Below are 12,740 nucleotides of genomic sequence, written 5' to 3' on the forward strand. Positions count from 1 at the left end.
CTGCACCTCGGAGTATGTTGCATAGATTTCGCGACATTCTGGCGTCCACGAATTTTCGAAAGATTTAGTTTTCAACCAATCTATGACTAGTATGACTATTCTAGTGGATACAACGCATAAGAATTATTGTTGCTTTGCCAATTTTCGGTGGAAGATAGGGAAATTGTAGTGGTGGCATGTCTAAAGTGACAGGAAACTATACTTTAGAGTTGACTTTCTCTTCCTGAATTGCACTTACTAGTACTGGAATAATAGAGGAAGGCTTACGACCGAGCTATCTGTCTAGAACTGAGTTTTAGTAGGATTTATCTTTTTTGATGCCCTTTCATTTGAGGGCAAATTATACAATGTATTTCATTTTGAGAATTGGAACATACCGTGCTTTCAATTGAATTATACACATATGCGATGCTACTATATAGCACCAGTGCTAGAAATACCCATCTGCAGTCTGCATTTTGCAGAGAACGATTCAATGTTGCAGAAGAAAAATCAAGCAATCTGCAATTCTGCCGACTGAAAAAATAAGGATAGGGATGCAACTGTGTCTGTATTTAGTATTGTTCAGCTTGTGTGCTTACTACTAACTGTATGATATACTAGTTATGAATGTATTTTTCAAATGGCATTTAAAATGTTTGCCAACATTCAATTTTGTATGGGTTTGAGTCAGAGCTTAAAAGTGTAGATTTTCAGAAAGTATTTCCAAATTGCAGAACAACATTGTGACATTCTGCGCTATTGCAAAACATTGAAAAAAAGGATTTCGAACGCTGACTGTATGTATAAGTTCAATTTTTTGTATACTTCATATTTCACTGTAGATTCTTTGGGAAAGAATCTGCATTTTACTTCTGTAGATTCTTTGGGATCAATTATACTACAGATTTCACTGAAGGGTCTTTGGGAAAGGAACTACATTTTACTTCTCTGTAGATTCTTTGAGATCAGTTTAACTACAGATTTCACTGTAGATTCTTTGGAAGAGGAACTTCATTTTACTTCTGTAGATTCTTTGGGATCAGTTAAACTACATATTTAACTGTAGATTCTTTGGGAAATGAAGTGCATTTTACTTCAGTGGAATCATTGTATGTGGTAGATTAACTGGTGATTTTTTGCCGTTCTTAAAACTGACTCTTTCAGGCAAAAACCGACCAACAGACAGGTACAGCTTTTGGCACACATTTTATTCAGAACGAAAAACGAAGAAAAAAAACAAGAAGTCTCCACATTTCTTGTTGGATACTGTAGTATCATCCATGTAAAGTTAGCATTGTAGTACCAGTTGAGAAATGACTATTTCTCCGCACAGTTCAAAAGTTGAATAAGATAAAGTATGGATTAAACGTATATAGTATATACAGAAGCAGCCAAGAGAAGTGCAAAAGGAAAATAATACATTAACACACTAGATTCTAATTTTGATACAGATATAATAGACTCGTGCAATTTTATACGTGTATACTCTGTGCACAGAAAACTTTATTCCTATAGGTAGTAGTAGCTTTATGATTGTAAGACAGCATGTACATTTTACTCTAAAAGTTACGATACAAAATTTACTTGATACCTATGCTTTATATTTCACTACAGATAGAAGCAAAAGAAGAATCTGAAATACCCTTATTTCCGTATATGATCACGATGACACATATAAACATTAATAACCTATACCAAAAGTAGCTAACATTTTAATGAAGAGGATATTTTTGGCATTTTCCCATTTTGGGATATGTACACCCTGAGACACAACAGTTTCGTCCCTACATAGACTGTATAGTGGACAGAACAACGCTTAGTATTAACACCACTAAAAGCGCACACACTTCTGCTTTGTACCTTTGAAATAACAAAACTGCATTCTCGTCTGCTTTTCATTTCCGCAAAGTAGTATAACTGGTGGTGTGTTTTCGTGTTTTTTTTTTGTATATTTTTAAAATGGATTTTATACTTTTATATCAATTCAATGTGATATACAGCGACAACGTTAAAATGCATCCGTAGAATATATATATGTATATAGATATGATCGCATTGCATGAAAAAAGGACATAAGTACATAAAATACATGTAGATTCTGGTTAAAAGTAAGTATTCCCATTGTGTTTAGACAATATGCTTGTAGACTATCTTGTTCTCATGAAATACATATAAATGAAATAAGTACAATTATGTGGACACGGAATATATATGCTATCAACGTATTTACACATGGCAGTTATCTTACTATAAACATAGATTTTTTGTTTTGTTGCAGGAAAGCAAGGTATACATACAGTAAACACATATCAGCACATGGCACCTTGCAATCAAAATACCCTATCCCGTCTTCACTACACATTTCATGCTAAAACATTCACGGAATGAAAAATTTCACAGGAAGACGTCAATTTCTTCATTTTTCTATTTCCATATCACATTTTCCAAGGATTTAACATACAGCCTTTCCCATATTTCACGGGCTTACAATTCCTGTGTTTTTAAACCCATTTTTACTTTAATCGTAGTACGTTCTCCTAGTTTCAACGCATCATGATATGGACGGTGGTATACAATGTACAAAATCAAGCAGCACGTTTTGTTGACGATAAGAGACGGTTGGACGTAGCAAAAGAAGCGTTGATATGCGCGCGATCATGGTTGAGGGATCTGCTGGACCTGTTGTAAGTGTTGGGTGGGCTGCTGCGATGGATGCTGTTGTTGTTGTTGTTGCTGTTTCTCCTCCATAAGCTGTTGCATGGCACGCTGCTTCATTCTCTTCATTTTCATGCGGCGGTTTTGGAACCAAATCTTCACCTGCGAACATCGAAACGAAGAACGTAGTCTAAGGTCAACACACATCTGTCCTCACCGGCTGTACAGTAACCCAAAACATTTTGAGTGGCTCCCATGAGCCTTGTTTTGTGGTGAATAATGAAGTAAATAAAAAAAAGAAGGAATTGTCGGAGAATAAATGTAGTTATTTGCAAAATAACACTATACCCTATACCACTATAACCCTGTACAACAAAGACGGGTCATATCACCAGTCATGTTTATCTTTCCTAAACCTCATCTGTATAAAGTCAGCAGAAAGTTTGCTTGGTACAAAATAATGTATTATAATGTATATGAGGGATGAATGTATTGCCTGCCTTGTCTGTTGTAATTTGTAATTTTTGTACGCAAACTCTTTGCAGTTCAGGGAGTCTTATCCATGCTGTAGGGTTTGCTTTTAGGTGTCACGAATAAAGAAAGAATTAAAATGATACCCGAATGCTAATTGCTGGTATAGTGTCAAAGAAAGTAAAGTAAGCAAAAGATACAACTACTATCTGATAAACTTATATACTACTATGGTTGGTACTATTATGTCTATTTGACTTCTTTGAAGGCAGTGGATAATGAATTGTCTCATGTTCTGCATAGAAGCTCTGTTGCAATAATATTCGAGATTGTATCTATTGATACCTACAAAGCTGATACACTGGAAATCGCCATGTATGTACGTATGGGAGTCAATCTTTTTATGTAACTCAGAAATCTTATCGTATTAAATAAAGGAAGACAAGCAAAATTATAAACACAAGTACAAAATTTAGTTTCTTTCCTGGCATGTAATATGAATTTGGCATAGTCAGTGATCCAAAAATTTATTCTGATTGTGCGATTAAGTCTTGTACCTACACAAACAGCATCAATTTAGAAACTAACTTTGCTCTAACATTTCTTTCTAGATATGTCTTTCGTTTGTGGTTCAGAATGCATGTTCGTTTCCCTTACTACTGACATTAATACACCACCGAACTCTTGGTAAGAGTGAAAAATGGCGAACGGTATCTTTGCTAGAGTCGTTTTGATGTTATCATGTGTGTACAAATTGTGCCAACTGCTTGCACGCCGTAGCGTTAGTAGTTAACTGCGCATTCTACGAGCAAGCCAAAGGTTTTGGAGGCCCTAAAATGTAGCAGGGTGGCTTAAAGAGCAGTTCTAGAGAGCTTAACGGCCATATTTACTGCTACATAAGTACGGTACATCACAGTGTGTTTAGGAATAGTGAATAGTATGGGTATCACCAAACAGGGGTTGTCTGGCGGTCATAGTAGACCTCCAACATGTTTTTTTTGTAGATCCCACTACGTTACTATAATATCCTTTACAGAAATCGGTACTTTTGATATACATTTATGGACCAACAACTAAGCAAAATTGTAATACACAGTAAGCAAAAATTGGAGAGGTATTGACCACCATGGTGTAACATGTTCCTAACAATATTGATGCTTGTTTACATCAATTCTGGCGAAGTTCTCTGTAATTTCGTGTTTTTTTCTCTGTTTGTCTTCATGGGATACTAAAAATGAAAGAACGACTCCCTCCTTTTCATAAAACTAAGGGATCCTACAAAACTGCACGTACAAATGTTCTTGAGAATGTCGCCTAAATGCAATCAGGAGTCTTCCGGCAGTTCAAGGAAGTTCTCCTGGTTTATCTTAAGATTTGCGATGGTTTTAAGACGAGAGAAGACCTTATCTCTATGGCCTTGGTCCGTGTACAGTGTTTGGCTTACTTTTCAGACACTCTCAATGCCAGATTCTTTATCTACGGGGTTGTAAATACACAAACAAGGTTGTATGATGCATTTAAGCTTACACTGATGAGTTCGCTATCAGTGAGTACTATAGCCATCCTTTGTAGGGCAATTTGTACCAGCATAACCTTCTATTTTTTTTAAGGAAATTTAGGACGTCATGGCAAGGATACCGGTACAAGCATCGTAGAGCATGATCGTCGAGGAACAAGCATTGTCATTGGTTGATCTCTGGTCATCATATAACAGAATAGTTCCTCGGTAACTTATAGGCCAAAAACAGTTACTCATGCAATTGGATATGATCTTGGAAACGGCCAGACGTTTCAGGTAGCATTTCGTCACCTTTCGTCAGGATTTATTTGACAAATTAGCACCATCCTTGTCTGGACTTTGGCTAACTTTTGTGTCCTTATCCAAAAATATACACTTATTTGCAATCGTGCGTGCTTACAACTTGCTTTTCTAAGAATTCTCCAGTGTCACTGACGGAAGGTAGAAGATGCTACCAGAATTCGAAACGTCTGACCGTTTCCAAAACCATATCCATTTGCTTGAGTAACCGTTTTTTTGGCGTAGCTTAGTACCTGGATGTCCAACCTTCACCGACGCACAGTAGTAACTATATGGTTCGTTTTTGCATGACGCTTCTATATGGAAGGCATAGTTAGGGTCTTGGGCTTGGTAAACATGTTAACTCCTTCATTCTGTAACTCCGCAAGAGCGGCAGATTTGTCTTTAAACTAATCTTACATTTTTGTCGAATATCTCAATGTAGTGGTGTGGCTTGAAGTGAAGCAATTGGCATAAGCACACGGTTATAACAAAACAATAGTTTTTATTTCATAAAGCTACAATGAGATTAAAATGTGTTTGTGGTTTTTCTAGCATAATCTGGGAAATAAGTTTTGACCATACCAATACAAAACATCTTCTTCATTTCTAACTTTGACAGTCATGCTATTGGTATTATATACTAACAGTAATATGTACACGAGGAGGTTGTTACTCAAACAACTGGACAGATTTTGTAAACTGTAAACTACTGGATGCTTCTTGAAACGTCTGACAGTTTTCACAATCTATTCAGTTGCTTGAGTAACAATTTTCATAGTGTATCTCATTACCTGGATGTCTAACCTTCAAAAACGTAACAGTAAGGCATGTATCGGTTTTGGAGTCAGCGCAAGTTGCAATATCGTAACTTGTTTTTTAGTTGTTATGGTTATTATATTTCATACATACCTGCCTATCAGTGAGGTTGAGTTGTCTGGCAATCTCCTGTCTCCGTTCTCTTGTCACGAACATGTTGAAGAGAAACTCCTTCTCTAGCTCCAGGGTTTGGTACTTGGTGTAGGGGCAACGCTTCTTCCGTGTGCTCTTTGCACTCATCCAGTTGGACGTCACTACATAAACAACAAAAAACGACAGAGTTATTGGTTAATTACATGTCTAGGAATACCCTCAACATCGTATTTTATTTTTGTGTCCCATAAAATTGCTATTCATCACTAGAGGCTATGAATTAAACGTCTGTACGAAAGGATTTGGCCAAAGTGACGACTATGACAATTTCTAAAAAGCTAGCAAAGAATTTTTGTTTAGAGAAGCTACATTGTGTATTGAACTGGATGAATATATTGTTGATACTATTTATTGGCGATGTTGGACTTTGATCTAAGCCTTACATAGGAAGCTTAAATCCTTGTCTTTGGATTGCTTTTTTCAAACGCTTTTCAGCAACACCCCAAGTAGACGCTGTTGGTACAATGTGTGATATGAGCGTTTTGACAAACTTTGCTGCACTCCCGCAACTTTGTGCACAAAAAGAAGTGATCGACATTCATGTATCAATAAAATCTTCTGAAGTCTTCAAATCCAATACGAGAGTTGTCAACATCATCTTCTCATGTTCCAGTTTCATGTATTCCAAAGATAACACAATTCTACTCATTCAACAAACTAAGTCATTTGTAGTATAATGTAGTCATTCTTTATATGATATAAGTATAATACATTAAAGAATGGTATGATATGGGAATCTTATCTTTTTTTCTTGTACTTCAGAAATCTGAAATGTGCGTTACACTGAATCTGGCTAGCTGGCTGTAGATACAGGAGGTATAGTTAAGCCGATTCTGCCTAACACTCTTATTTTTGGCTCGTCGCCAGGCCGCAAGTGAACCCAAAATCTGATTTACTAACTCTACAACAATGATTGTTCGCCCATTAGAAGCGTTTCGTTCTTTACTAATTGGGTTTATTTCCTGTAAACGGAGATGAAAAGAAACGATACGATAGATTCGTCGTTTTTTTCTTCTTCGGGAAACATCAATTGGGCTGGTTGAGGTCTCAATTTGAGTTGCTATGACAGGGCATGGTACCTCAGTATCAATGCGTGGAAAATTCGGTTCAAATTTCTAGACTGCCCTCTCTATTTGATACACACCGTATCAAATCGCATGATACGTTTTAAGAATGTTTTTCTAGTTGAGATGGTGAAGAATATGTGTTCACTTATGTTATGTGCCGTGCTCCCATACATGCAACACATGCTCGTTTTACAAGCTCTCTGTTGCACGAGGCCAGCCTGCACTATTGCCACGAGTCGTTGAGGGGCAGTTCTCTACCAAAAGCCAGGGACCTCGCTGCGCGTGCGGTTCCAACGTATAAACTTTTTCTGACAGTAAGAATGGCTCGCGTAAAGTTTTAACCTCCCGTATCCCGTAAATTCGTGACCCCAAACCGCGAATATTCTCACCACATGACCAGCAGCTTTAGTGTAATCGTTATGGTTAGGGTAACAAGTGGTTATGAAGTTTCTATAAACAAGATAACGTGTGCGCTTTATAGATACAGGAAATCGTCGACGTTTTTCATCATTTTACGATCATATGGAACGTATTAAACGTAGTATATATCTGAACACAGTACGATATGCTCATTTCTAATCAATCCTATATCTTATGTTAATAAGTTAATGAAGGAAGTATATTACTTGGGAAAATCTCACTGTTTTAAGTGTTTCAAAGTTCAGCGTTATACTTTGATTTAAATAGTGATACTTGAAACAATTGCAATGGAATATAAACCGATATTCGTAAGCCGTGCTAGTAACTAGCCTTTCTACTCTACTCTGCTCTTTTTATATAGCGAAATTGGGAAACAACTACCAGAACTTGAGTCTTCTCTTTTAAAAGTATACACGTTTTGTCCCAGCCGGTAGAAATTCTTGTAAAATGTCCAAAAAACTTTTTTCTATTTTTTTTCTTGTTGTTTTTTTGTAGATGAATACAATGGATGTGGTTCTACCACCTGTATGTAGAAAGCAGTCTAGAAGTGTTCAAGATGGTACGGAGTCTGTCTTACCGTCACCGGACGAGTTGTTGCCCTGGGCGGGCGTCGGTGGTCCTTCGGCCGGCTGGCATCCCTGTCCGTCCCAGGCTTGGCTCACCTGTTCGCTCCGTTCGGCGGTGGAAGCAGAGGTGTAGGTGCAGACGTTGTTCATCTGTGGTTGGCAACACTTGGAGGAGTCGTAAGCGGCGGCAGCGGTGTTGTGTAGCTGCGCTCTGGCGATCTGGTCCCGGTGATGAGCACCTGCACTGACATCGTAAAACGGGTGGAAGGTGGAGGGCAGGATTCTACGGGTGTCAGTCAAGTTCATGTCCTTGCCCTCCCGACAGGGGTACCCCAGGGGGCCCAACCGCAGACCGTCCGCGTGGGCTTCGCCTTTTGGCATACACAGTCCGGGCAGGTGCCACCCCCCTGCCTCCCCGCGCGGTTTGAGATCGTGGAAAGGTTGCAGCCAGTATCCGTCCATACCGGCCGGTGGACTCACTCCCAGAGCGAAGTCATTTTTGCCTGCGGAAAGGGAGAAATTGGCCTGGAATGTCTCACTGGCCGGATAAGCCATTCCGTGTTTATGGAGGCTGCTGGAAGATATACAGCCCTTGTCAGACGCCGTTTGACGGCGATGTTTTGATATCCGTGGCGTGATAGTCACAAACTATACCGGCGCAGGTTCACCCCCAGAAATCAATGCCTCTTGAGAGAGTCCTAAATTCACCACGTGATCGCTCAAGAGCCAATGGGAGAGCGGCGTCTGTAATAAACAAACCGTATATCAGTCAACACGGGGGTTGACACTCATTGGCAAACCCACAAAATAATGACCCGCGCTCACCCGTTTACTTTTCACGAGTTGTGAGAAACTTTCATAGCCTCTGGATCTGTACTGTAGAGTAGTCGGACTAAACTCTACACCCATTTGTAACCACCTAACAACTATAAAGCATTAGCTCAGCTCAAAACAGGCGTCTAGGAGATACGTTTCCACCCAAGCTAACGTGCAGTTATAGGTATTATATGCGCGGTTATTTTGTAGCGTCGTTAGCGAAATGGCCTGTATAGTATATCGTCAAGTGAAATTGCACAGAAATGGACTTAGAAGTACATTTACTTTTACTCCGAGTAGATTTTCTCCCCGCTATGGCTAAACCTCAAATCATGCCTACTCTTTTTAGCTAACATGTCCGATGTGCACTTAGCGGCTTTTAGTTGTAAAGCCCTGCATGCCCACATATCAGGCTTTACTACCAATTCATGAAATACAACCCTTTTTGCGAGGTTTTGACAAGCATGTCAAGCCGTGATATTAGCGATGAAAGATCCTACGACATTACACCCGTGTTTAGCCTTCTCGACCCCTGCGTAAAAGTGTCGCCTCCATTCAATTTTTAAGACGCACTTCGAAATCCTAAAGTGAAAATAAACAAAATTGTCCCAAACAAAAGAGGTAAACTACACAATGACAAAAATTAGAAAATGAACAGTATCGTTACGGTTATTATTTTCATTAAAAGACTATAAATCTGCCGATTATGAATTGAGGTTTCTAAGAGGAAAACGTTTTTTTGAAAACAGGGATCTATGGTAAGGTCATAGGTGACGAGTGAAAAACGCCCGTGGAATGAGGACATGAAAGTTACTGCATGTATAGTTTGTAAGAAAATTACATGGTTAGTCTAGCAGTAAATGACTTCTCAGCTGCGTATTCAAGAATGGAGTACGTAAAAAACTTCAACGACCACAAAACGTTTCAAATATTTTCTCACAAGAAAATTAGATATTCTGTTGACCCCAGGCAGCAAAATAGTATGTAAGTCCTTGCTGTAAATAAAAACGAATATATACAGAATAGCATACATTTAGATCAGCATTTCAATGCGTATAAACATCTTGTTAAGAAAAGTACTTATAAAATATTTTTCCTAGAATCTTTGCAAATGTTTCTTACACATCTTACTAGTAGATATTTTGCCAACAACATACAGCTATTACAACAAGCCATAAGTTTATGATAGCTCCTAACGAATATTACGCAGAGCTTCTACAGTCGCCCTTTTTCTTTCTTAGCTAGTGTTAGCTTTGTTCGCAAGCGTTGTTACATGTATTAGAAGTGTCGAAATTAGCAGTGCTTGAAGTTAGGGGGGAGTGTTGTTTTCAACGTGTCTCTCTAGTGACAAGTTTTTACACAATGATAACAAAATGAGCTCTTAACCGGCACTCACCTACCATATTCTGTTCGACTTTATACACGTAACATGGGAGTCCACAACAAGACGATCTGTTTAAGGTTTTTATGGACAATCACACGTAAAATGTAATGGAGACCACTCGTTAAATTTCGATATCTGTTGGAGGGGGAATTCAAACGTATTCCACTGTGGAAAGTATTCTTTCACTGTTCTTCTTTTAGTGTAGTTTTGTAAGCTCGGTAAACTAATTTGAATCAGTTAACCGTCAAATAATAGATACTTAATGATGTATTTTTATATGAATAAAGGAAATGTACTGTACATCGTATTTGTATCTAGTTCTTAATTTCTTTCTTTTTCTTTCTTTTTTCATACTGCTTAGCCCAATAGCAATTGGATTATGAGCAGCTGCATATGTGTTAGTTACAAACCAAGAGACCGATACGAATAAACAAATTGAAGGTAAGGGCACGAATGAAGAAAGATTCTGTGGGTGCAAAAGTGAATTTTGTGTGTTAGTAATGTACAATACGTGTACTTATGTTTGTGTCTCAATGAAGTGATTTAAATGTTACAAAAGTAACTATACTTCTTTAAATCGACAAGTTTTGTACAGCAAGACATATGCTTATTCAAGTGAAATTCTCCTCCCTCAACTTGTTTTCTATCCTTTGTTATTTTCTTTACCACAAAACAGGATAAGTTTCTGTATTTTTGTAGCTATGTCTGTTTTCGTTTGGAAATAACAAAAACAGATACACGTTTGAAAATTTAATTTCAATATCATTTCTTAGCAGTTTTCACTAACGAAGCATAATACATCACCTCCGTAATAGAGTTAGAATTTATTCTACAATTCCAATGATATCACTCTTGTCAAAGAGACAAGATTAACACAAGATGTCCTAGCGTATGTACAGTCCTCGTGGGAGTTCCACCGACTTCAAAACGTTGGATTAGTGAGATTATCTGACTCTAATTGCTCTGAAATATTGAGGCTGTGTTCTTAGATTTACACACAAGGATGCCGCCAAGCAATCAGCACCAGAAACAACTGCATTATCTTTGATTAGAACTGAATCACATCACTTCTGCACGTATGTATGACTGATTGGAATCGAATTACTTTGAAATGTAGTTAGTTCTAATAAAAAAGGTCTATGGGTATCTGGCGATCGTATATAGCAGTTAACGAGGTTGAATCTTTTCGATTTTAAAGACAGGCGTACTTAATAAATAAATGTATCAATCGAGATGTTTCAAATGTTTTGTGTAGTAAATGTACCCATAAATGTTTTGAATAAAGTGACCACTTTTTAAAACTTTATTACTCAACAAAAAGGTACAGGACCGCATGGTAGCAACTCTAGCGAGTGCTAATGTTAACCTCACCAGAAAGAAAGAAAATATACATAATATAGCTGACAATGGTACAAGTTTTATAAAGAATACGAGAATATTACAGGTTGTGCTGTTCGAGATGCAAAGACATCATGTTAAACTAGATTAATGTATATTTAAAATTGAGTGATTTTAAACGTTCGTTCAAGTATGAATCGTTTTGTATCAACAATATATTCTTTGTCAAAATCAATATATTTGTATTAGTTTCTGGACACAAGAAATGACCATATTTTTCCATTCAGAGAAGTATTCTGTATTCAAGTTCTCTACTTGTAACTTTCTATCAAAAATAGAAACTCTTGCCATTTTGATCAACCGTACAAGATGAAGCCCGCTGTGGCTTTCAATTTGGGGAAAAAAACTGTTGCACTGGAAAGCCACACGGGACCACATGCCCATTTGGTAGCACTGACCCGAATTAGACTGGATTTTCCACAACGTGGCTGACATTTTCTCTGTCAACGGCACGGACTCGACTACATACTGGGAAAAGCTATTTCCACCCTTTGAAAGAAGGACATTTCTCAACAGGTTCCATACTTAATCATACAGTATGTAACGCCGGCACTGATAGTATGTGATTTGTCATGATATGATAGAGGGGTTGCATGTAGGAACAAACTTGATTTAAATGGTGGGAAAATGTGGTAGAACATGAATAGAAAGCTTGTGCTGTTCTCATGATTTTCTATTCAGTCTCCTATACAAGAAATTCCATATTTTCCACTATGAAAATGTAGATCATTCAAAATGGTAGATTAACTGTATACTTGATTTAACAGTGGTAGTACAAAATGTATCGGTCTGCACATGTTTCTATTTTATATTCATGTTTCTGAATGTCAATATATTTTAAACTATAACCATAAACAATTGTCTTGTGTGTCCTGTACAAGACATTTATTATTATCTACAAGTAGAAACTTTTCCTACTTTTCATCATGATACTTTGACTTAATGTTTGCTTTATTTTAATATTTCATAGACTATATATATAATGCAGGGGTTTTTTACTTCAAAGAAAAGTTACTTGATTGGAATTACATTGCTATAGAGGCAGCTCTTTTACCGTACAAAATATAGCAGACAGCATACAATAATCTTATGGTAAAGAAGCCTGGTTCTGAATCATTTGTGTCGTCTTCTCTTTCTTTTGCAAAATAAGCCTACATCGATCAACCTAAACGGCACTCATCTCTTAAAAGGCAACATCACAAAGATACACA

General features: G+C 37.6%; 1 protein-coding gene across 1 annotated transcript; it reads right to left on the reverse strand.

The window, feature by feature from the left end:
• Positions 1-1,289: 1,289 nt before the first annotated feature.
• On the reverse strand, positions 1,290-8,658 carry LOC109475776 (homeobox protein Hox-D8-like). The gene is made up of 3 exons (XM_019776535.1): positions 7,943-8,658; positions 5,819-5,979; positions 1,290-2,799 (listed from the first exon to the last, which is right to left on the reverse strand). The coding sequence occupies exons 1-3, from the start codon at positions 8,484-8,486 to the stop codon at positions 2,638-2,640; spliced, it is 867 nt and encodes a 288-aa protein (XP_019632094.1). The 5' UTR covers positions 8,487-8,658; the 3' UTR covers positions 1,290-2,637.
• Between the last annotated feature and the right edge of the window lie 4,082 nt (positions 8,659-12,740).

The sequence above is a fragment of the Branchiostoma belcheri genome, unplaced genomic scaffold (genome assembly GCF_001625305.1).
Source record: "Branchiostoma belcheri isolate BF01 breed outbred unplaced genomic scaffold, Haploidv18h27 scaffold35, whole genome shotgun sequence".
Classification (NCBI taxonomy): Eukaryota; Metazoa; Chordata; class Leptocardii; order Amphioxiformes; family Branchiostomatidae; genus Branchiostoma; species Branchiostoma belcheri.